The sequence below is a fragment of the Henckelia pumila genome, chromosome 2 (assembly GCF_033568475.1).
Source record: "Henckelia pumila isolate YLH828 chromosome 2, ASM3356847v2, whole genome shotgun sequence".
NCBI classification, from domain to species: domain Eukaryota; kingdom Viridiplantae; phylum Streptophyta; class Magnoliopsida; order Lamiales; family Gesneriaceae; genus Henckelia; species Henckelia pumila.
The window spans coordinates 172,636,354-172,661,912 of NC_133121.1; the positions used below are offsets into that span (position 1 = coordinate 172,636,354).

Sequence of the window (25,559 nt, forward strand, 5' to 3'; positions counted from 1 at the left end):
CAGCAAATTTCTACACGCCAGCCTCCAGTTACGCATGATAAATTTATTCCCCAAAAATCTAGTGACGTGAAAATACAAAGAGAAAAGGTTGAATTTTGACACGAACTTTGATCAAACTGAGGATTGATCGTATAATACTAAATGAATTGAAAAAAGATGATGAAAGACACTAAGCCAACAGTTGAAAAGGACTTGGCCCCTTGTTAAAACATCATACAGAACATTGAGATCAACTCAACATCGCATAAACCACACTAAAATCAAAATAAACCAAAGATCAACATTTACTGATGATTTCAGATCAACAATAAAAAACAACAATCAAATCGAATGATCAAATGACATTTCATGAGAACAAGCGTAAAAATGATACTCACATCTCATAACGGCAGAACTGGAGCTCTGCCGGTCACAATAAGCCAAATCCAACCGTACCCAACAAAATTCTGTATCACACCAACAAGTAGAGCACCCCACAAGGGCAAAATTTCAGATAAACTTCCAGCGAAAAGTCCGACGCTGCCCCCCAAGTCTTTAGCAACCCCTAAACTCGCAACTTACTTTTGATCGTAGTTTAAAGCACTCTTGATGACAGGTGAAATGCTACCAAACAAATACACAGTTCCAGCCCAAGATTGCATCCACACTGCAGCCACAAAAACCAGCCATCTGCTATGGAAAAATAAATGGATCCTCTCCGTGAAATAACCCATAATCAGCTCTTTAACATCAATCTAAAATTTTGTACTATCATGTGGACTTCTGAAAAAATAGGGGTTATTTGCATATTTTGGTCTGAATGAGTGGAATCTTCACTAAGGATTTAGTGATCGTGAGGGGGTCAACTGTTGAATGGCTGAAGTGAATGAGATTGCAGCCATACACTCCAACTAAGATAAATCCCCACGGATTAATATACATTGTTGCAAAGAAGAGCTAATTATTCCGGCAAGATTAATGGGTGAAAAGGCGTTTGTACTAATGAAAACAAATAATTAAAAACATCCAAAAAAATTAAAAAGATCAAACATAAATGAGTCCTATTTTTGTTTCTTGGTTCTTCAAATTGAGACAATCTCTACACTGTTTGTAGTTAATGATTTTTGAAGGGGGAAGAACCAAAATAAAGTTATTTTTATCGAATCGAGTGTAAGTTTATGATTCATAGTTGTTATTATAAAGCAAACATTTGTGAGCACTCTCCTGATTGGCAGATTATTTCAATTGATTCGAGAAAAACTAGAAAAGAGCCAGCAGTTTAAAGAAATTTTACGATAGCAATTTTACAGAGAATCATAATGCATAAAACCCAAGCAATATAAAATCAAAACCATAGCGTGTGAGGATACATCACAGAAGCTCAAAATTTTGCCAAATAATTTCGATATTACAAACAAAATAATAAAAAACATGCAGACACAACACCAAGCATACTACGCATCCCACGCCAACCATAAGTTGGTGGCGATAAAAAATATGAAGCAGATACGTGCATATATATAAAGATAATAGCGATAAAAACAACTATATCCCTTCAAACTAACATGCTCTTTTCTCGTTCCAAACATTCTACCAGAGAGGAGTGTTTTATTGCTCAACCTTGGCCATCTCCAGATCCAGAAAGCCGACCTTTTTTCCCAGTTTAGAACAGAAATCGCAGCTAGTTTACCGTAGAGATCTTCCATAAAGATTAGCATACACTATCTTTGTTCGATACACGAGCACCATACTTAAAACAGCAGCAATGATGCAAAATCCAGACATGATCAAGAAAGTTACGAAGAAGCAAATGGAACCATGGCACTTTGGTTGTTCCTCGAGATATAGGAATCTTGAAAATGAAGTCATCATACTGTGATATGCATGATAACCATTGTGAGCTTGTTTTTCTGCCTCTCTGTCATATATGCTACTGGCGATAAAACCTGAGAATACTAATGAACCTGCCGGGTTTGCTAGAGTGAGAAAATTGTACAAAGCACCGAACTTTTTCAGCCCAAAAAGCTCTGAGGCAGCTGCAGGCACTATTGCCCAGTGTGCTCCGTATCCGACACCGACAAGGAGAGTTCCGACATACATTGCCCCGGGCCAGCCCATTGCGAAGAAGAAATGTCCGAATGCCATTACCACTTGGGCACCGGCCATGGCAGCATGCCTTGGATATGCATAGTCCCTGTTTTGCAGTATATGGTAATTGTAGTGAGAAAAAATACATAACAATTTGTAAACATACACGTTGAGAGAAAAATATAGAAACAAGGTACCTAACAATTTTCTCAGAGATGTAGCCACCACCTACACGACCAAGAAAGTTCCAAATGCTGATCATCGAAACAAATACATGGGTGTTTTCATAACCCAAGGATTGGCTCATCTGACCCAAATTATCGATAACAGTCAAGCCAGAACCCGAGCCCAGTAGAAGAGAGAAAAATATAAGCCAAAAATCTGCCTTTATCAATGCCTCCAATAATGTGAAATCCTCCCCTCTATGTGGTCTTCGTTTCTTGATTCTCACAGCACCTTCTGCAGCTGCTTGGGCTAGCTTTGCCTGCAGTTGGGCAATCCTCCTTTGTCTCTCTAAAGCAGGAAGTAAGTCAACCTCTTTTGGCTTTTCATCCTCAATTTCACTAAATATGACGTCTTGACCATCATCTTCACATTTGCCAGCCTCTTGTTTTTCAGATTCAGTTAGAAGTGCCTCTTCGACAGGTAATTTTGGCTCCCGATAAAAACTCAGAGTCACCGGAATAGCAATGGGAATAAACAAAATAACTAGTAGAATGATAGTGAAAATTGTAATTATGGTTTGGTTTAAATCAACTATATCTTGCACCAACATTACTCCCATCAAATAAGCAGCCAAAACAACGCATATGCCATATATAACTGAGAAATTAAACCCATCGGATGACCGTATTTGCTTGTGACCTCCAACAGGCCTGACAATGAACATAAGAGCAATGATCACTATTGTTGGCCCAACCGCAACCATAAATATGAGCGATGCGTGGTCTGGGGTATGCATCAGTGCGTATATTTGAGTCAAGATTGCACCACTCAATCCCGCAAAACCCTTAAGAATTCCCACAACAGGACCACGGCTTTTAGGGAAGTTCTGCACGCAGGAAACCAGTGCTGCTGTGTTGAAATAGGTCTCGCCATTGGTTCCCACAAAGATAAGAATGCACATCTACACATGAACAGATGATAACGATTAAACTTGCTCAATCCTAAACAAAAAATTTCTAGCTACTAAAAAGTTGTGCTTTGCCTTCATTTTGTAAAGAAAAAGGACTTGAGTCAATAGCCAATTACAAACGACAGTAAGCAACAGAGCTTATCTCTGCTTTAAGATACCACATGAACAAATTAACTCTGTTCTCTTGCATATGTATGAAGTCTTTTTAAAGCAAGACTCTGCACTTGGAGTAGGCAAATATAAAACCGCCTAAAGATAATTATCAAATTAAAAAAAAATGGAAATCAGTAATCCGTCTGTAAAGATAAATCCAAAGTTCACTATCAAGTTACTTTTTTTAAATATAAAAATGACATCTTTGCGAATTAAAGAAGAAACGTGAGATCCAGAGGTGGACTCATCCAAGTATCATCAGAAAAAAAACATTTGGAAAACAAATGAATTCAAAAGGTTGAATCAATAATAGTATCGAACGACTCCGATCACAATAGAACCACAGAAAACAGCATGATCCACAAAACACTCAGATGAATCGAATAAATCTCGCGAAAAGTCAACAAATCAAAAAGTCAAAGGACTTGAACAGTTTAAGATAAAAACACAACACCTTGCACTCAACATCTAAAACAGATCCATGATCCAACGACTTGAAATAAAATCATGGATCAAACAGCATAAAAAGAGAATATATGTACTCACAGCCCATAATGGCAGAACAGGAGCTCTCCCAGACACAATGAGCCAAACCCAACCATACCCAACAAAATTCATCATCACACCAATAAGTAGAGCAGCCCACAACGGCAAACTCTCACATAAAGCCCCAGTCAAGAATCCGACGCTGTCCCCCAAATCCTTCGCCACCCCTAATCTCGCCACCTGCCTTTGATTGTAGTTCAAAGAACGCTTGATCACCGGCGATATGCTGCCAAACAAATACCCGATCCCCGCACATGATTGTATCCACATTGCAGCCACGAACACCAACCATCTGTTATTGACAAAAGAACGGATCCCTTCACTGAAGTAACCCATCATCGATTCCCAAACTTCTTCTGCGCCAATCAAAAGCCAAGTGCTTCCAGTTGGGAATTCTGAAATGGGTGTATATAGCAAATTTAGAGGCCGTTCTATTGACCCTTATCAAATAAATATGAAAGATGACAAAGAGCCGTCGGGGTGGAACGACAATGATGGGTGTGTTAGTAGGTAACAGTTGGGAGGCCGTATTACAGAGTGCCAACCACATACACAAAAGTACACATGTTTTACAACAAGAAAGAGTTGTAATCACATTTGTATAAGCAATTAAAGCAATTGTCCAAATTCTAAAAATTGGGAAATGATAACTTTATAAGAAAGAGTTCTAATCACATTTGTATAACCAAAAGTCAGTTCAAATCAGGTCATTATAAATTTAATCATCCAATGCAATTTTAGCCGCGATAAATTAAAAAAATACGTTGAACCATGATCACGAGTTAGATTCGACTTACTAATATCGAATATGTCGTACAAAGTTTGTCATGTTCGATTCATCTACATAACAAAATATGTGTGCACCGAATTGTAGCTATTGTATGTTCATTTCATAAAATAATATAAATAACATTTATTCTTATTTGTTGACTATGGCAAATATCCCATGTGTGGATCTAGTGGTGTAATTAAATTGAAATTTTAATAAAGTTACTGATTGCACGTTTTAATTCAGGTACTTTTAACCTATCTGGGTCAATTCATCCACCCGTGCCCATTTTTCGAGAGCTCATTAATGAGATCAAACAGCAACCACACGAAGATCTTTAAAAATCACATGTTAATACAAGTGTACCATTTGTGTTTATTATTGTTGTTATTATTATGTTATTATTTATTCAATCAATTATTTAAATAAGACGATGATGTCCTCTTTATTAATCAGCATAAAATTATTGACCATTAGATAAGAGGTAATTAATTGCGTATAAAAATAATCTGAGGACGATGGGATATTCCCTTTCTTGAACTTTTCAAATGATCATAATCATACCAAGACTCGAGTAGAGGGAATTGCATAATACACATGGAATATTTTAAATTATAATGAATAATAATAATGAGAAATAGGAAGTGTACAAAGAGTATAGGACCCCCGGTTGCACAAGTTGGTGTGTAAATTGTTTTAAATTATTAAATATAAATGAGACAGAAAATAAAAAAGGTGGACAAAAAGTCTGAAGAGGTAGGGAAGAAAAGGACCTTTGTGATATGGAAAAAGGTCACACTATTTGAATTCTTATCAAATACTCCTTGAAGTGTGCACCCAAGGGTCACTCTAGGCGTCAATTATATTACAAGATCTATAATTAGCCAAATGATAATTAAAATATAGAGATTTGGCACCTATAATTTCGTATATAAACTTGAAAATAAACGTTTTCTTGGTGGACATGATTGCTCTAAATTAAGTTACATTAAATGTACGCAAGATGACAAGTGATATTATATAATTATAATCTAATACCATAACTTGATATGCATCTCGAGATATATGGAACTAAAGTCCAAACAAGAGATGGCTATAAATACATTCATGTCCTATGTCAATTAATGTCGTCCATCTCTTTATTCAGTTTCTTCACGGAAAATAGCTTAAGTGGATCTTATCTATTATCTATGTTCTTTTATTATTAAATTATTTATGAGGTTTTAGAGGTTCCACACATGTTTTCTTTTTTTAGTTATTTTTAATGTTGGTAAACTTCTGTTTATCAAGTCAGAAAAAAATACACGGCCCATAAATAACTAAGATATATTATTATATATGAATTTTGTAGAATACAGAAAGCTGTAGTCTAAACAAGATGCATGCTAGAAATGTTATTATTGTGAAAATATGAAATTTATTTCGGGTAAACTAAGAGAAGAAAAATATTAATTAATAAAATAAATTTGATAAAAATGTTGATTCTGTTTAGACAGATATCTGATAAAAATTTTAAGTATTTCTATAACTAAAAAACATTAAAGCATATGTTTGGATAATTTTTTTGTAAAAAAAATCTATGAAATGTTTTTAAAAATTGTTCTCCCAATATAAATTTTAAAGAATAATTGAACTATAAATTTCTCACTCGAGATGTTTCATCTTGTACTTTTTCTTTTGCCAGAAGATCAGTGATAAGTGCATTTTATTTGCATTATTTTGTGTTATTTTTATGTCTATTTTGTGTCATTCATATTATTTTTTGTGTGTTTTTACATGATTTATTGCATATATGTGCATTTAACTCTCCGGATTGATTTTTGTAGAAATATTGAAGAAATCATGATTTTTGGAGGAAGTAGCAGCTATGGTCAAAAATTAATTTTTAATGTAGAGAGACCTAAATCCAATCTCCACCGTTAAAAATCAAGTTCAAGATGTTTTGAAGTTGCTGTCCAAATTTTGGTTTGATCCGACGGCTAGAACTCGAGATATGATTTTTTTCAAGAAAATTGCGCGCTGGCACATATGTATGCACGAACCCATGCACGGAGGTGGCACGGGGTCCGAACATGTCGCAAGGAAAAAAATAATTTGAGGCCGAGGGCACCCGAAGGTGGGCACGGACCCTTATCCAGGGTCCGTTCATGTCGCAGAATCAAAAATATAAAATTTCGGAAATTAAATTCTTAATTTTCCGGGCTTTATTTTATGGGCTTTCAAATACATATAAATAAGAGAGTTCAGAACGTGATTAGGGGTTGAAACGTATCAGACAGAAGGAGGCGGCTAGGAGGAGGATTGAAGACTTGGAAGACGCTTCATCAGAGTTTTTTCTTACTTTCTTCTTTATTTCTGTTTTCAATTATTGAGTAGTTTATTTTCAACCAAGACAGCGTGATTGGGCCGAACAAATTGATGTAGAAAACTTGGATGTTTATTTGAGATTTTTCAGACTTGATTTTATTTTATTGATTGTTAGATTCATATTTGTTTTGTGGATAGTCTGATTAACTGTTTGCTCGCATGTTAATCAATTCCAAGTCGACAGAGGAGGTATTGCTTTTGATCACTTTGATAATCAACACATGGTAAAATTGACTAAAAATAGAATTCGATTTCAGTGCGCGGGTTGGGTGTAAACTGAATTTTCATAAATATTTAATGCATTCAAATTTGATTAGAATTACGAAAGATTAATCCATCAATATTTGAATAGATTTGATTGTTCTAGAATAGACCTTTGAACAAGATATGAGAATTCCTGTAATTTAAGATTAAATCTAAGTCCTGAATCGGCTACATGTTACATGATTTGTTCGGTACCTACGTGTGTCTTGGTTGTCTCGTTTGAATTAAATTTTTCTTAAACTATTTTAATTCTTATTTCTTAAGCAGTTTTTATTTTATATATATTTTTATTTTATTTAAATCTAATTTCTCTTTATGATTTTGTCTAGATTAAGTAAAATAATTAATTCTTGAGAATTGACTGCAGTCCCTGTGGGATCGATACTTGGACTCTCTATGCGATGCACTTGTTACATGATATGGCCGATTTCGACTACCATTGGCATTGTGATCCTTCATTGCAGGGTTGGAGACACCAATATCCTCCAAATATCAGCTCTACAAAATTTTCAAACCAACCACCTGTGCATCAAGAAGCGTGTATAGGGCGTTCTGAAGATTATGTGACTCATTTGGAAAACATTGTTCTTAGAAAGCCGCATCAACACTTTGAGTCTTTTGAATGAACATATTGCGCTTTTTATAGAACCACTTTCTGAGATCTGTGCAGAGAATGAAAGTAATTGCGCAAAATCATGAAAAAAATAATTTTTGAAGAATTTTTAATTCAAGAGGAGTCAAACATGACAGTGGAGGAGAAAGAAACATACAAGGAGACAGATATGACCTCGTCAATGGTCTTTACATGCACACCATTAGAAGATCCGTTCTTGCCATTGACGCCAACTCCACAACATTACATTCTCTATGAGCTTCAGCCAGAATTCCAGATCCCTTCCCAAACTAATCAGTTCATGAAAAGTATTGCTGGACTGACGAGCTTACCATGTCAATATCACGCCAAGCTTGAGGGCGTAGGAAATCAAGACTCATACGTAGAGTCGTATGATTCTTACTATAGGCGGCAGCCGCTCTTTAATGGTTGCTTCTGCATAATCGGGTTGTAGACTATAAATTTAGCGTTGACTGGGAGACAACCCAGTGTTATTTTCCTTGCTCTTTTATTTTAATTTTTCTTTATTTTTGCTTCTTTCTCAATCCAGTTTGCCGTGCCTTACTAATGTATCCAGACTGCTATTGTCATCCCAAAAGATGCTGCCGAAGAGAAAGATGAAGATGATTTTTATGACCAGAGGAGTGTTATTTTTGTTTTTTTTTCATTTGTTCGTTGTGCATTCTGTTCATTGTTTCTGAAGTATTGAGAGCAATTCTTTGAATAAGTATGGGGGTAGATTAGTTTTGTTTGTTTTGTTGTTTTGCATTCATTTGGTCTAGTTTATTGCATATAGTTCGTAATCATGCATATCATTATGTTTTGTGTTGTGTGAATAAGTAGAATGATGACTGCTGGCCTATGATGATGGAATTGTTAAAAAAAAAATTTAGAAAAATGTTGCTTTTGATTGAACATGAGAAACTGTTGGTTGAATCGTGAATCTTTTTTAACACGCATGTTAGACTGGTGTAGTGTAACGATGTAATTGATGAAGTTCGTGTTTGCTTGACAATTGCACAGCAATTGGTGTTTGTTGATCATGATAGTGTCTTTAGATTCCCGATGATTTTAGACATTGCATGTATGATCTTGGGCGTACCTCTAAAATTTTTTGAAAAATTTTGGTTGAAACTAAAGTTAACTCCATCCGGGTTACGAGCAAGGGATTAAAATCCTAATCCTCTGTTTTTGACTAAGTATGCGAATTTCATGGGGTTAAAAATTATGAAATTTTAAAATAGCAATTTCATCCGGGCATGGAAAATGATTGAAATCCTACTCATTTTTCCATGGCTAAGTTTTTGGGTTGAATGAGATTGTCGCTCAGTCCGGGCTATAGACGAGAGGATTGAAATTCGAATCCTATCTTAGTTATAGCTAAATTTGCGGGTAATTATTGGGGCTTGAAAAAACCTCGTGCAAAATCCGGCATTGCGTAATTAATCTCAAAAAAGTGCATGTTTTTGTTTGGGATTGTTGGGATGAAGAGTGCTGGATTGTGACACTTGCACTGAATTATCATAGGTCACTAAGTATTCTTAGGACAGATTCTTTTGAAATTGCATGAAACTGGAATAACGTGGCACACACACGTTTACGTTAAACTAACAGTGTATTGTGGACAATTAGAAGTATTTGTGGTTTTTAGTTGTGGAAGTTGAAACTTATCTGAGGCTATGATTGTTCATGATTCATTCTTGCTTATGTCGCTGTTTGCAAATTGTTTTTCCATGTCTTGCTCGAGGGCGAGCAAGAGTTAAGTATGGGGGTGTTGATAAGTGCATTTTGTGTGCATTATTTTGTGTTGTTTTTATGTCTATTTTGTGTTCATTCATATTGTTTTTTGTGTGTTTTTACATGATTTATTGCATGTGTGTGCATTTCACTGTTGATTTTTGTAGAAATATTAAAGAAATCATGATTTATGGAGCAAGAGAAGAGCCACAAGCATAAATTACGGAGCAGCTATGGTCAAAAATTCATTTTTAATGATAAAGAGACCTAAATCCAATCTCCACCGTTAAAAATCAAGTTCAAGATGTTTTGAAGTTGCTGTCCAAATTTCGGCTTGATCCGACGGCTAGAACTCGAGATATGATTTTTTTAAGAAAACTGCGCGCTGGCACATATGTATGCACGGACCCATGCACGAAGGTGGCACGGGATCCAGACATGTCGCAAGGAAAAAAATAATTTGAGGCCGAGGGCACCCGGAGGTGGGCACGGACCCTTATCCAGGGTCCGTTCATGTCGCAGAATCAGAAATATAAAATTTCGGAAATTAAAATTCTTAATTTTTCGGACTTTATTTTATGGGCTTTCAACGACATATAAATAAAAGAGTTCAGAACGTGATTAGGGGTTGGAACGTATCAGACAGAAGGAGGCGGCTAGGAGGACGATTGAAGACTTGGAAGACGCTCCATCAGAGTTTTTTCTTCTTTTCTTCTTTATTTCTGTTTTCAATTATTGAGTAGTTTATTTTCAACCAAGACGGCGTGATTGGGCCGAACAAATTGATGTAGAAAACTTGATGTTAATTTGGGATTTTTCAGACTTGATTTTATTTTATTGATTGTTAGATTCATATTTGTCTTGTGGATAGTCTGATCAATTGTTTGCTCACATGTTAATCGATTCCAAGTCGACAGACGAGGTATTGATTTTGATCACTTTGATAATCAACACATGGTAAAATCGACTAGAAATAGAATTCGATTTCAGTGTGCGGTTTGGGTGTAAACTGAATTTTCATAAATATATAATGCATTCAAATTTGATTAGAATTACGAAAGATTAATCCGTCAATATTTGAATAGGTTTGATTGTTCTAGAAATAGACCTTTGAACAAGATAGGAGAATTCCCGTAATTTAAGATTAAAAATCTGAGTCCTGAATCGGCTACATGTTACATGATTTGTTCGGTACCTACGTGTGTCTTGGTTGTCTCGTTTTAATTAAATTTTCCTTTAAACTATTTTAATTCTTATTTCTTAAGCAGTTTTTATTTTATATTCTTATTTTATTTAAATCAAATTTCTCTTTATGATTTTGTCTAGATTAAGTAAAATAATTAATTCTTGAGAATTGACTGCAGTCCTTGTGAGATCGATACTTGAACTCTCTGTCCACTTTACTATTAATTGCGCTGGTACGCTTGCCAGTAGATTTATATAACACTGATTTAAGCGGTCAATCAGCGAATCAGGTTGCCCATGCTTTAGCTAGTGGGACTGCTTCTATGCCTGATTTAGTAGGAAGTTTTGTTCCTTCTCCTACTGTTATTTCGAATGTTATTATTCTGGACTTGACCTCTTAATATATTTATTCTGTTAGTTTCCAAAAAAAAAAAACCACACACACACGGGCTTTGCATGGTTTGGACTTCCCCGAGTGAACAACTAAACATTGGTGGTTCTAGGTAAATGCGTTTTGCATCCCAGAATTTACAGTTTTTAACATTAGGCAGTAAATCTGGGATGCTGACTATATAGCCTAATGGGTCATTCTCGAAATTTTCATTGTTAATTGTATTTAGGAATGCCATTTGTCTTCGTTCCCTTCTTCTAGTATTTTTTGCTACTCTACGATTTTCTAAGCAACCATGTTCCTTTTGTGAGATTTTATTTTTTTATTAACATCTAAAACATGTCCTCCACTTTGTGACATTATTATTAGTTTCATTCGTTAAACTAAACAAGGAAATATATTAATCAAATTATTAAATCCTATATATATGCAAGTTTAATTTTGGTGAAAACAACTGAATAAAGTAATCTTCAATTTAGTAGACTACTTATTTTAGGTGAGAAAAAACATGGTAAAATAGTGTAACCTAAGTATTCGTCAGTTTAATTTTCTTAGAGACTACAGAACAGCACAGTATTCGAAAAACCTAATTGTAATAGTTTAATAATAAAGTTGAGCAGAATACTGAAGAAGAGAACATGCATATAGAGAAAAAGTTGTTTGCAATATAATTGTAGGCCAAAAACAAACCTATAAAACAGCAGAGTCGAATAGCTGAAGATTATTTATTTGTTGACCTTTGGTAAGTGTAGCATGTATAATCTGGTACAACGAAATCCAATCATTTTCAAAATAAAATTAATATAAACAATGAATTAGGTGAATTTCAGTTTTTAATTGTACTAATCATTGCAAAATGGAAGGGTACGTATTTAAAAGAATTTGGTAAATGAAAATTAAAATCAGAAGTGAGATGATCATAACTGCATTTATAGATACTGAGATATATCACAGTTTAAGATGATTTTCGAAGTGTACCTTAGACACCTGGGTTTTCTGGTGTTTCCTCGACAGGAAAATCTTCTCAAAGTTGATCTGGAAATATCTGATTCAATCAGTAGGAAAGCACAAAAAAAAATTATTTAGGTCTGCATCGGATCAGCAGTAAAAATGTGGGGTCTTGGTATTTTTCTTCTGTGCTTTTGTTATGGGTTTCTAGTGTTCTCCAGTAATTAATACTATTACTTATCAGTGGGCCGAAACTTTGAAATACAAAGTCAAACAAGCATATGCAACAACAAGAAGTACAGTTATGAATCTAAAGTAAATTCTTGTCTTTGAATAATTTCTGGAAATAAAATAAGTCATTCATGCAGCATAGGAATTCTTGTAATTCTCTTTAGCAGAAGTAACATAGTAAAAACGGCAATTTGTAAAACCTTTGCATCAAATAAAAAATAAAAAAAGAACCCCGTTGAAAACTTCAATGTTCTTAGTGTAGTAACTCTCCTGAAGTCCAACATAGTCGAAAAGAATGTACACATCACAAAAGCAGACACCAAAGTATGTGAATCAAAGATAGAGATCTTTTGAGTGAGAGTAAAAGATATTCCTAAAATAAAATCGTACCAATTAATGGTAACAACAATTTAAGCAATCAACAACCATCTATATCTGCTATATTAACCTAACAACAAAACAGCAGATATAAGTATAAGCAAAACAACATATAAAAAATCGAAAGCAAAGGGAGGAAAGCAGAGCCAGGAAAAAGAAGCGAACCAGGGGAATTGGAGCAGGGGAACTCAAGAGCAAGTAGATGGGTAGAGTAAGAAATTCTAAGCAGACGACTTTAGTGAAGAGAATGGGAAAAAAGGTGCCCCTGCAGGCCCCGGTTGTGGATTTAGGAGTGAACCAATTACAGTGAGCCATGTTTTCCTTCCAAACAGTGGAGAAACAAACGCAAAGACACGTGTATTCTTTCTTACACGCAACGAGAAAGAAACATGACCATTTTAAATTATTGACGCTTTATTAGAAGTAGATTTCAGAATTTTTTTAGGAGACAATCAAAAGGCTGCAGTTAGTGTGGATAATGCATGAGGTGACATACAAATAATATGGTCTACTACTTCACGTGAAATGGACCCACAAATTCTTTGAATTTTTCCGAAATTACATTTTATAGCACAATTTTATTTTATTTTTATTTTGTTAAAAATCTCACTAGGTAAATAGTAAGGCATATAATTACCAATTAGTGCATTAATTCCCAAATTTTATGAAGATTCAATAAATATCTAAATTTATTCAACTATCACTAATATACAGCTTTATACAACTTTGAAAAACGATTCCTGAGCGTGAATCAATTGATATGGCTTTAAAAAGAAAATTCAGCGTATTTTTTACGTATAATTATTTTTAAAAAGTACTAAATTATAATTAATAATTAATAATAAATAAATGCCAAATGAAAAGAGAGGTGTGGTATCTTTCTCTTATTTAAAAGTAGTTAAAATATAATAAATTTACAGTTAATCTGCAACATTGTACAATCTAAGTGAAAGTTGTTTAATTAATTAATTAATGGGCATCAAACATATGTCAATAACAATTCAGCATCAATCCATACAGCGCTAGCGACACTGGTCAAACATCACTTAACCAAAGTTAATCAAATTCAACGGAAAAAACACATAACAAGAACAAGTGCAAAACCTGGTGGATTTTATTCTTCAAAATGTCCTTTGCTATGTATCGGTAATCAACTTTAAAGTGATATATTTTATTTCACATGCAAGTAATAGGCACTGGGGAGATGAAGATTTTTAAGAATCCCTAAGCTTAGGATGCAGTAACACAAACAAGGAGAAGAGAAGGTCAAATTGAAGAAATAAGACCGTAGATATCTTGGAGGGAAAAAAACATGCACATATCAAGAGTAAGAGGAAAACAACTAATCCAAACAAAGCTTTGAAGTCCCAAGAAGAGAAACACTGTGCAGAAGATTGTCCAGAGAAGGAATCATAAGCAGTTGGGAAAAATTGGAAAAGATAGGAGAGAACGAAGGCAAAACAGGGCAGAAGGAAATTACCTATCTTCTGGAGCAATCCTTGGTTTTTTTTGTATGTTTTTCCCTCCTGGAGCAGTAAAAAAAATAGAAGACAGTAGAGTATGTGAGAAAAAACCAGAGAAGAAAAAACGATGGTTCGTAGGAATAGAAACAAAAGGAGTCATTATCGACGTAGGAAGAAAACAGAACAAAAATTACTTACGAACAAAAAGAAACACAAATCTAAGAACATAAATGCGGCGTGAGAACAAAAAAGAGCAGAGAAGGCTACAAGAACGAACCCGAGAGGAAAAATTTCCAACCCAAATCAGAAAACACAAGGCTGGGAGAAAGCAAAATACAAGAGGGTAGAAAATGCCTTGTTCACGGTAAATACTTGTCGACCAAACGAACAAGAGGTAGGAAAAACACCACATATCTATGTACAACATCTTCTCCATAACCATAAGTATTAGGTTAGTTTCGAAAGCAGGAAAACAGATTTATGTAAAGCACGTGGGGAGAAACCCAGAAACATGAGAAAATAACAGAGGGAAAAACAAAAATACAAATCTGCTTGTTTTTAAAAATGCATATCTATATACAAAATATTCTCTGCCATAAAACTATATAAAAAATCGGAGCAGAGAATGGTAAGAAGTTGTTCCATTGTAAAGACCTATGGACCAAAAACAACACAGATCTAAAAACCACAACACAGATCTATGTACAGCGTCTTCTCTGTACGCTTCTCAGGCAAACAAAATCGCAGATGTAAAACCAAATCAAAAGATCTATATACGTGTGAAGATATAGCACCTTCAAGTTGTCAAACCTCGAAATAAAAAGCCGATAAACTTCCTGATTTAAATTAAGCACATGTAGAGACAAAATAAAAATCAAATTTGAGAAGAAAAAAGGAAGCAGATATGAAAATACATACACAGAAGAACGTACAATTTGAGAAGAGGAAATGAAGCATATCTGAAAATACATATACAGAACGTCATATGGGTAACAACATAAAAAAAGATAAGAACGGACCTGACCAAGCTTTGAAATCCCAATCAGATTCCTTACCACGCGAGAGACCAAAAGACGAGCACTTGGTAAACGAAAGAGAAGAAGGCAGAAGAAGGTGAAATTTAGGAAGAAGGGATTGAAACTTAACTTTAATTTACATATATAACCTTGGTTAAGTTATTAAAAAAAATTATAAAATTTTAAAGTTAAAAATCTTATTACTTTTTTAATCCAACTTTTGTTCTCGGTCGACCCAAATATGAGAAAGCTTGGGTGGAGAAGATCTCGGTCGACCCAAATATAAAAAATCTTGGGTAGACCTAAACTTGGGTCAACCCAAGCTTTCTCATGTTTGGGTCAGCTCTTGGTCGCCCAAGCATGGGTTGACCAAGTGCTGTGAAAAGAATTTTCCGCATTGCGCTGCGGAAAGTTGTTTTCTTCCGCAGCGCGCAAAGCATCGTGCGCTGCGAAAAAAAGCATTGTGCATCCAAAAAAACATTTATAATTACACAATTTTGTCCAATTTTCATTGATAATTTTGCATGTATTAAAAATTTATCTACTAATTTCACGAGTATGTTTATATTCGTACATGTTAACGTATGAATTCGCGAATTTCACATGTATGTTTTAAAATCGCACTTGTTTTAACATATGAATTCGCTAATATCACAAGCATGTTGACATATAATCGTATGTATTTTACGATATGAATCCATTAATTTCACAAATATGTTCTATAATCGTACATGTTTTTAAAATATGAATCCATAATTTGACAAGTATATTCTATAATCGTATATATTTTAACATATGAATCCACAAATTTCACAAGTTTGTCGATAATTACATAACTTTGACCCATAATTACACAAATTTGACCAATGTTGACCTATAATCGTATATATTTGAACATATGAATATACTAATTTGACAACTATGTTTGACAATCATACATGTTTTAACATATGGATTTGCTAATGTATGATGATTTCAGAGCCCATATTAAACAATATGTTATCATATTTTTAATGTGTAATATGTTTAGCATTGATAGATGACTAATAATGTCATTACTCTTTTTAATTGTACAGTGAAGATTCGTGAGCATTTGTCCTAATATAGCTTATCCAGGCACAGTCATCACCTGTTATTAAAGTTAGATGATAGACTTGTAACTGAGTTTAGATTTTTTTAGCCTGTGATATGTTTGATAATTACTGGCAATTGTTTTGATATTTAGTTTCTTTCAAATTGAAGAATTTGAGGTTTGATATATAATCGTTCAAATTATAACATTAGTATCCACAATTTATAACATATATATCTACTAATTTCACAAGTATATTATAATATATATGAATCCTCTAATTTCACGACTATGTTCTACAATGATACATGTTTTAACATATGAATTCAATAATTTAACAAGTATGTTCTATAATCGTAAATGTTTAAACATATAATCCACTAATATCATAGGCATGTTATATGATCGTACAGTATTAACATATGAATCCGCTAATTTCACAAGTATATTATATTTGGGCTGATTATCAATTCCATAATACAGGTATGTTTGTAATGCATTTATTTGTATATTTATCAGATCTATTTGTCAAGAAAAATTAGACAGGAAAATTATTTTTCGCTGCTAATTTCACAAGTTTGGCCAATATTTACATTATTTTGACATGAAATTACATAATTTTGATAAATGCTGAAATATAATCGTACATGTTGCAACATATGGATCCACTAATTTCAAGTTTGTTATATAATCGTACATATTTTAACATATGAATAAACTAATTTTACAAGTTTGACCGATAATTACACAATTTTGACCCGTAATTACACAATTTTGTCCAATGTTCATTGATAATTTCACGTGCTTTAATAATTTATTCATTAATTTCATGAGTATGTTTTATAATCGTACATGTTATATAACGTACATGTTTTTAACATATGAATCCATAATTTTACAAATATGTTCTATAATCATACATATTTTAACATATGAATCCACAAATTTCACAAGTATGTTCTATAATCGTACATGTTTTAATATATAAATAAACTAATTTCACAAGTTCGATCGATAATTACACATATCATTTGATTATACATATTTTAATATAATATTCAAATGATTTAACGATTACGTTATAATATGATTATACATATTATAACACATGAATCGACTTATTTAACGATTTTATTATATGATTATATATATTGTATCATATTAATCGACAGGGGCGGATCCAGGACTCTATGTTAGGAGAGGCCGCGTCTGAATACAAAATGACGAAAATAATTATTAAATGATATTATCGATTATCTATCAAAATCTATCGTTTTACATACCAAAGTTCTATATATTAACAAAATAATAACAATAAAAAAGTAATATGTAATCATTCATTCAATGAATTAAACTTTAATTTTTGTTTTGCGGGCACAAGTAAACATGAGTTTGTGTTTTTGTCCAAGTTGATAGGTAAGTTTTTCAATTAAAAAAACTATCGCAACTTGCAAGTATTTTAATAAGATTCAAAATTAATACAATATAAAAAAATAAAACACATCATAAAACAAAACAAAAACATAAAAAATATATATTAAAGAAGTTACGAAATCAAATAAAAAAACATAACCAAAATTTAATGTTAAGAAAAACCGAGGATTTACCAAACTTGGCTTATAAACAATGAGATTATCAGCTACCAAAAATTCCAAAATCTCAAACCTTAAAATCCATTCAAATATGTTAAAAATTGAGCAAGATGTATATTGAAAATGAGCAAAATATGAAATTTAAGAAATTACAAAATCAATCATATTTTATTGTCTTAGATAAATATGATTGTAACTTTATAAATAACAAAAAATAAAAAAGTTTTAAGATAGTTTAAAATAAAAATGTGCTAATTTTTCAAATTAAAAAAAATAGTAAGAGGAAAAAAATAGAAATAATGGTGCTAATTAAACTATTAAAGTGAGAATATATAATAAAAATAAAAAAATAAAAATGACGAAGGGCCCGAGGATGTGAGAATATATAATAATAATAAAAAATAAAAGTGACGAAGGGCCCGAGGATCGAACCTAGGATGCCAACATTAAGTTTGAAGGTCAACCACTAGGCCAAATGCTGACATCTGACACTATAGTGCGCTAATAAATATATATAAAAACAAAAAAAATATACTTATATATACTAATAAAATTTTCAAAAATTTTGGGGTGGTTGTGGCCCTCTTTTGCCCTACATTGAATTCTCCCCTGTTAATCGATTGATTTAACGATTATGTTATATGATTATACATATTGTAACATATTAATAGACTGATTTCACAATTATGTTATATGATTATACATATTTTAATACAAAAATAAAAAAATCTCTATCGTCTACCAAGAGATTTATGGGTAGACCATAATCTCTTGATCCAGACCATGGTCAACCATGGGTAGACTGGTCTACCCAGAAATCTCTTGGTCGACCATGGTCTACCCAGAAGTACCAAGAGTTCTGGGTAGACCATGGTCGACCATGGGTAAACCGGTCTACCCAAAAATCTCTTGGTTATGGGTAGACCACGGTCATGGTCGACCAAGAGAGTTCTACATATTTTAATATAAGATTCAAATGATTTAACGATTACGTTATAATATGATTGTATAACACATGATCGACTTATTTAACGATTATATTATATGATTATATATATTAGATCATATTAATCGACTAATTTAACGATTATGTTACATGATTATACATATTTTAATACAAAAACTAAAAAAATCTCTACAGTCTACCAAGAGATTTATGGATGGTCTACCCTGAAATCTCTTGGTCGACAACTTTTGGGTAGACCATGGTCGACCATGGGTAAACCGTGTTGGAGATTTAATAATAATTGTGATTGAACCAAATATCACAATAGCCAGGAATTCATGTCAAATTATCAAAAATATAAATAACAGTAAATACGTACCAGAATCCATTGATCGATCTAGCGTTGGAGTTATGGATCTTCCAAGACAACAGAGAATCGACCACCTTATTCTTGCCTGAGATGGGAACCAAGATAGAGATCTAGAATATGTGTGCCGTATGTATTCTGTAATTATTCTCTGCGTCTTGGGGACCATAACCTATATATATAACTTAAGCAGTCTTCTACCCATCACAGAAGACTTAATTGGGCTAGGTTTCTACACATAAGGCGGACCATACGAACTTATTTAATATTTTGGAAACCCATAATTAATTAGATCACCTTATTGGATTATTTATTAGATAGCAGTCCATGTACAATTAATTAATTTATGTAAGCCCACAAAAATTGTTCCAACAATCTCCCACTTGGGCGTTATCCGGATATTGTACATGCAAAATACTAGATTGAGCTCTTGCTATCTAAACCAAAATATTTTTTAACAATCTGGTCTATTGATTATGCTAATATAGAACCAAAGAGGCTTTCGCTACTTTTATAAATCACTATACCCAGCAGTGATCACAATAAAAGCATAAATAATAACATAGATCAAGTATGGATGTGTAGCATAGAAACACATAAATGTGATCGAAGAATAAAAACCCGCATTTCCAACTGGTCCTCTTAATGACTCAAAGAGTCAAATACCAAAATTTCAACCAGATACTAAACCGCAATGAAAGTCATCACTTTATTTCAGGGTAATTCAAATAAACTTTAGTCTGTACAAAAACATAAATCATGTCAAATGAGTCAATGCTCAAACCGAATACAAAATCCCACTGGACATGCATATCATATATATGGACAAAACCAATGTATGTCACATGCCCCATAAAACATCATGGGTGGCCAACCCAATAACAAATGCATCCGCAATTATGAAGTTTGAAAATTTTTCTCAGTTGGCACACAATCACTCTGAATTATTTCCTTCACAACCAAAAACTTCATGTCAATATGCTTTGACTTCAACAAGCTGTAGTTGCACTTTAAATATAATATAGTAATTATATTATCACAATTGATCTTCAATGGTTTCTTAGACCAGTGATCATTTGCAGTGATAAAATTCCGCAACTTTATTCGAAGTCCGTATATCTGACCATCTCCAAATGTCAGATCTCCAATTTGTGAGTATAAAATATTTAGAATACCACATAACCCAATTAATAATCCAACATCGGGTTTCTTAAATATCTACCCAACATTCCAATAATATATACAATATTCAAACATGTATAAATTTATGCATGCATAAACACTCCCACTAAACATGAGATATATGTAATGATCAAGTGCAACAATATAAACATCAATATATTTTTCCGTAATGTTGACTTTCCCAATGCACTCTCCCACAAAGTCAACAACCTCAATAAAATTGGCAAGCTCATTTTTTTTAAAGTCGAGGAACCAATATATTTAAATTTTAGACAAAAATTAAAAATATTCATTACCAAAAAAAATTGGATTTGTCCAAACATAAAACCAGAAAACCTCTAAAGGATGATACCAAAATGATAAATAAAGTTCCTAGATAGAGCGTAAAAGAAAATAGTAGTAGCATGCGCAATAGGCTAGAATGTCATTTTCTCATATAGATGTATCTTTCACCATCAATTGACAACTGTCTCTTTAGGCAAGTCTTTCTTCAGGCGCCAATTGAAATATTTGGGACAATCTTTCTTCACATGTTCATCGCTCTTTTTGCAAAAGAAGCAAGTGATAACTTTATCTTGTTTCTGTTGCTCCATATGCTCTGAAGTCCCATGACTTGAATTCTTCATATATTTATTGATCTATTTCCTTTTCTTATTGGTGCCATTAATTTGATAGTTAGATGCCAAGTGGGCACTTTCAATCACATCTTGTTTCAATCTCCCCTCTTCCTAAACGCACTGCGCAATAAGCTCATTCAAAGTCCATTTTCCTTTTGGGTATTATAACTTATTTTGAATTGATTAAATTGCGCAGGCAGAGAGATCAAGACTAAATGCACAAGTATGGCTTCCGAAAACTCCAACTTGAATGCCTTTAGTCGCGTAACAAGATTAGACATTTCCATGATGTACTCTCTAATATTTCTTTTCTCTTTATACCGCATTGAGATAAGCTTAGTCAAAATAGTGCTTGTCTCGACCTTTTCGTTTGCAGCGAATCGATCTACTATTTGATCAAGGAACTTTTTGGCATCAGTTTCCTCAGGAATCGCACCCCTTATAGTATCCGAAATGGAGTGTTTCATGATCATTAGACTCATGCGATTTGATCGCTCCCACTTTTCAAAAGAACCCCTTTGATCAGCAGGACTTTCCTTAGTCAAAGGTGCAGGGCGATCTTCCCTTAGCGCATAGTCCAAAACCATGCATCCAAGCACTATCATTACGTGTTCTTTCCATTTCTTGAAATTTGAACCATTAAGTACTGAAATGTTGTTCAGATTGGCAGATATAGAAGATGCTAAAACAAAAAAGAACATAAAACTCACAATTAATTAATAGTCCATGCATATATTTAAATTAAATAAATCATAAAATAAATGCATGCGAGTGGTGAGCCCATAAAAATGTACCTAACACAACATTGATATTTAATCTTTGAACACAAAATAACAATTTTTAAGCGGCACACTTAAATATCATGATTATTAAATATTGATAATAAATCCTGCCAGCAATATGCCTTTCTTTGGACCGACAATTGCATGCATGGATAAACCCAAAATTATCACATATTTAATACCACATATTGTGTTATAATTTGGTAAGAAAATAATCTTCCTTTGGGCCGATTATTTTTCACATAAATTTAACACAATTTAATACCGTATGATGGATCTACGTAATATCTGGCCAGAAAATAATCTTTTTTTGGGCCGATTATTTTCTGCATAGATATAACAAACTTTAATAAAGTAAACATATATTGTGTTTATAATCTGGCCATAAAATAGTCTTCCTTTGGGCCGAGTATTTTCTGCGTAGATTTAAACACACTCTAATATCAAATATCGAATCCGCAATCTGGCCAAAAAATCGTCTTCCTTTGGGCCGACTATTTTTCGCATAGATATAAATGCACTTGATGGAGATATATATTGTACATAAAATCTGTCCAGAAAAATAATCTTCCTTGGGCCCATTATTTTCTGCATAGATCTAGATGCACTTAAAACCATCTATCGTGTTTGCAATTTGGCCAAAAAATAATTTTCTTTTTGGGCCGACTATTTTTCGCATAAATTGAAACACAATTTATTTTGAACTTTAATAATATCCACATATCTCAAAAATTACTTTAATAACATGTAATTTAAATTTAACCAAATTTGAGATATATAATATTAATTTGACCAAAAATTTTCACAAGAAAATTTAATTTACCTTAATTGAGTCAAATAATGCAAGAAATAAAATATTTATACCTCATAATTATTCCTCCATATATATTTTATCGGATAAACAAAAGCGATAAAATATTGAATAATTCCAAATTAATTTTATTTCATGCAATTAAATAATAAAATGGTCAAATTTAATTTTATAAATCAGAATTGCGGTAGTCAAAATTTAATAAGAGGCCAAATTTTCGAATTTCAGAATCTGATTTAGAATTTGTCAACCAAACAGGGACTTAAATCAACCAAAATCCCCAAATTGAACAAAACCCTAACCCCTAAACTCAAAATTCCGCCGCCGCCACCTTCTCCAGCGATACCAGACTCCGTCGAACACTACCCATTGTCGCCTTGCCTCAGCCAACCATCTCCCCACCATCTCCGACCATCATTATGCAAAGGATCGATCGAAATCGACTGAAAACCCGGAAGAAATCGCGCGGCTAAGAGTCACAATTTTAGGCCATTTTTCTGGCTGTTTCCGGAAAGCAGCGGCGTGGAGTCGCCTAGATGTCACGTTCTATACCAAACCAACAATTTTCGGATTTGGTTCCATATGCAACCAATTTTATTATCAATCTAGGGTTGGATTCCAAATTGTTCTTCAATTTGGGAATTTTTGTTTTTTTTAATCCAAAATTTTTTCAGATTTTGATTTCATAATTTAGATTTGAATTATTCATGAAAATTTCCAGATCAATAAAAAAAATCTCATAATTTAACATGAACGTGGCTCTGATACCACTTGTTGGAGATTTAATAATAATTGTGATTGAACCAAATTTCACAATAGCCAGTACTTTATGTCAAATTATCATAAATGTAAATAACAGTAAATACGTACCAGAATCCATTGATCGATCTAGCGTTGGAGTTATGGATCTTCCAAGACAACAGAGATCAATCGACCACCTTATTCTTGCATGAGATGGGAACCGGGATAGAGATCTAGAATATGTGTGCCGTATGTATTCTGTAATTATTCTCTGCGTCTTGGTGACCATAACCTATATATATAACTTAAGCAGTCTTCTACCCATCACAGAAGACTTAATTGGGCTGAGTTTCTACACATAAGGTGGACCATACCAACTTATTTAATATTTTGGAAACCCATAATTAATTAGATCACCTTATTGGGTTTTTTTATTAGATAGAAGTCCATGTACAATTAATTAATTTATGTAAGCCTACAAAAATTGTTCCAAAAAACCGGTCTATGGGTAGACCACGGTCATGGTCGACCAAGGGAGTTCTCCTTGGTGGACCCAAATTTGGGTCAACAAAGGAGAACTGTCTTTGTCGACCTTAAAAAGAAATTTTCTGGGTCGACCCAGAATATTTCTTCTGGGTCGACAATTGATTTTTTTTCATGGATTACGAGTGGATTTTGAGTCGACTAAATTTGGGAAAGAGTGTGTCGACCGAGAAGAGAGAAAGTGAGAATTAATTAAGGTTTTAATTTAGTTAATGAGAGTCAACTCCTTTTTTCCTAAAAATAAAAGTCAGATTCCTTATTTTTTAAATATATTCTCTCTCACTCCTAATTTTTTAACTAGCCCGCGGAAGAAGCAGAAAGTTCCTTACCACGCAAGAAATCAAAAGATGAGCACTTAGTAAGCTTTGTTTACTGATGTTCCAAGGTTTGGAGTCATTACCATCAAGAGAAATTTTAAATCTTGAATGTGGCGTACGTCCTCCTGGAAGTAATGATGATGCTACTCCTGAAGTAGTTGTAGCAAGCGCTATATGACCAGCTGAATTAATTTTAGCAAGAAGTGCTTTGTATAAAAAAGTTTTTCCAATACCACCAGGACCGTCGACGAAAAATACATTTGATAAATTGTTGTTAACATGATATAAAATTTTTCGTAAGCAAATTTTTGTTGTTCGTTAAGTTGTTTTATAGCTAACAAGTCTTCAGTAGGTATTATTATGTCTCGTTCATTTTGTATTTCTTTAGTTAGACTGTCGTTAGAGCTTATCATGACGTTATCATTAACAAATAAGAAGTCCTTTAATTTTTTTCCCCATGGAGTCAAGATAATAAGCTATAATGTCTAAAACTTTGTGTTTAATTACATATGGAGTGAGAGTTTTGTTCTGTTTGTTCAAAATCTTGTGATAAAAAATGCTCAAATTTTAACCATAGCTGTTTGGGATTTTTAAGATTACAATAAACAAGAATGGTAGCAAATAATTGTCGTAAATCAGCAGACATTAAGTAAGCAACAACCTTTTCAATACACATTTCAGAAGTGTTGTCGTCATTCATTAATCCTAATGTTTGTGCAACTTCTCTAAATATAGTGAAATATTTTCCTTTAGTTCGTAGATTCCTAAACAAAGTTGGTTTTCTAATATGCATTAGTAATAACTTTAGATAAAAAAATTTCACCATCTGATGGGTAAGAACTATACATTCGACCTATAACCTCATGTTTTTTTACGCGATTCTCATTATTTTGAATCATTGTGCCAAACGAAATATTCAGGGAATTCAACATACAAGCAATTCATTTTATTAGCATGGTCATTGTGTTTGTTCGTGTTAACATTGTTTTCTTATTTGCAGGGTTATTAGCAATGCTGGTTATTGATTGATTGGCAAGAAAAGTTACTACTTGTTCGTTCTCTAAATGAATTGGCAAGCATATTACATACAAATATATTTGGTTAAGATCAAATTTGTAAATTCGCCAAATTGCCTCAGGAGGTGAAATCCATCTTGCACATTGGAAATTTTTAATTTCGTCAATTGTGAAGTCTTTTTCATTTGAAATCAATGTATACAAAATTTTGTCGTGTCCTTTATAAATATATCTATATATATATTTTATAGCTTGAATAGTGGAACATATTTCAACATTAATGTGACAATTAAATTTAGCAAGAAGATAT

General features: G+C 33.2%; 1 protein-coding gene across 4 annotated transcripts; it reads right to left on the bottom strand.

The window, feature by feature from the left end:
• Positions 1–1,317: 1,317 nt before the first annotated feature.
• Positions 1,318–15,378, bottom strand: LOC140884596 (protein NUCLEAR FUSION DEFECTIVE 4-like). Of its 4 annotated transcripts, none has more exons than XM_073291393.1 (7): positions 15,267–15,378; positions 14,265–14,310; positions 12,206–12,272; positions 11,918–11,989; positions 3,902–4,296; positions 2,265–3,193; positions 1,318–2,173 (listed from the first exon to the last, which is right to left on the bottom strand). In XM_073291393.1, the coding sequence occupies exons 5-7, from the start codon at positions 4,238–4,240 to the stop codon at positions 1,666–1,668; spliced, it is 1,776 nt and encodes a 591-aa protein (XP_073147494.1). In that variant the 5' UTR covers positions 4,241–4,296; positions 11,918–11,989; positions 12,206–12,272; positions 14,265–14,310; positions 15,267–15,378; the 3' UTR covers positions 1,318–1,665. The 4 variants fall into 4 exon arrangements, with proteins under 4 accessions (XP_073147494.1, XP_073147497.1, XP_073147496.1 ...); XM_073291396.1 differs by having other exon boundaries at positions 12,206–12,262; positions 15,267–15,360; XM_073291395.1 differs by lacking the exon at positions 14,265–14,310 and having other exon boundaries at positions 15,267–15,332.
• Between the last annotated feature and the right edge of the window lie 10,181 nt (positions 15,379–25,559).

Excerpts from the sequence above, each read along its gene's own strand:
- LOC140884596 (XM_073291393.1), bottom strand. The coding sequence starts at position 4,240 with ATGATGGGTTACTTCAGTGAAGGGATCCGTTCTTTTGTCAATAACAGA. Across the intron at positions 3,194-3,901 it reads CTGTTCTGCCATTATGGGCT|ATGTGCATTCTTATCTTTGT; the intron begins GTGAGTACATAT and ends GTTCATGTGTAG. Across the intron at positions 2,174-2,264 it reads ATCTCTGAGAAAATTGTTAG|GGACTATGCATATCCAAGGC; the intron begins GTACCTTGTTTC and ends ACTGCAAAACAG.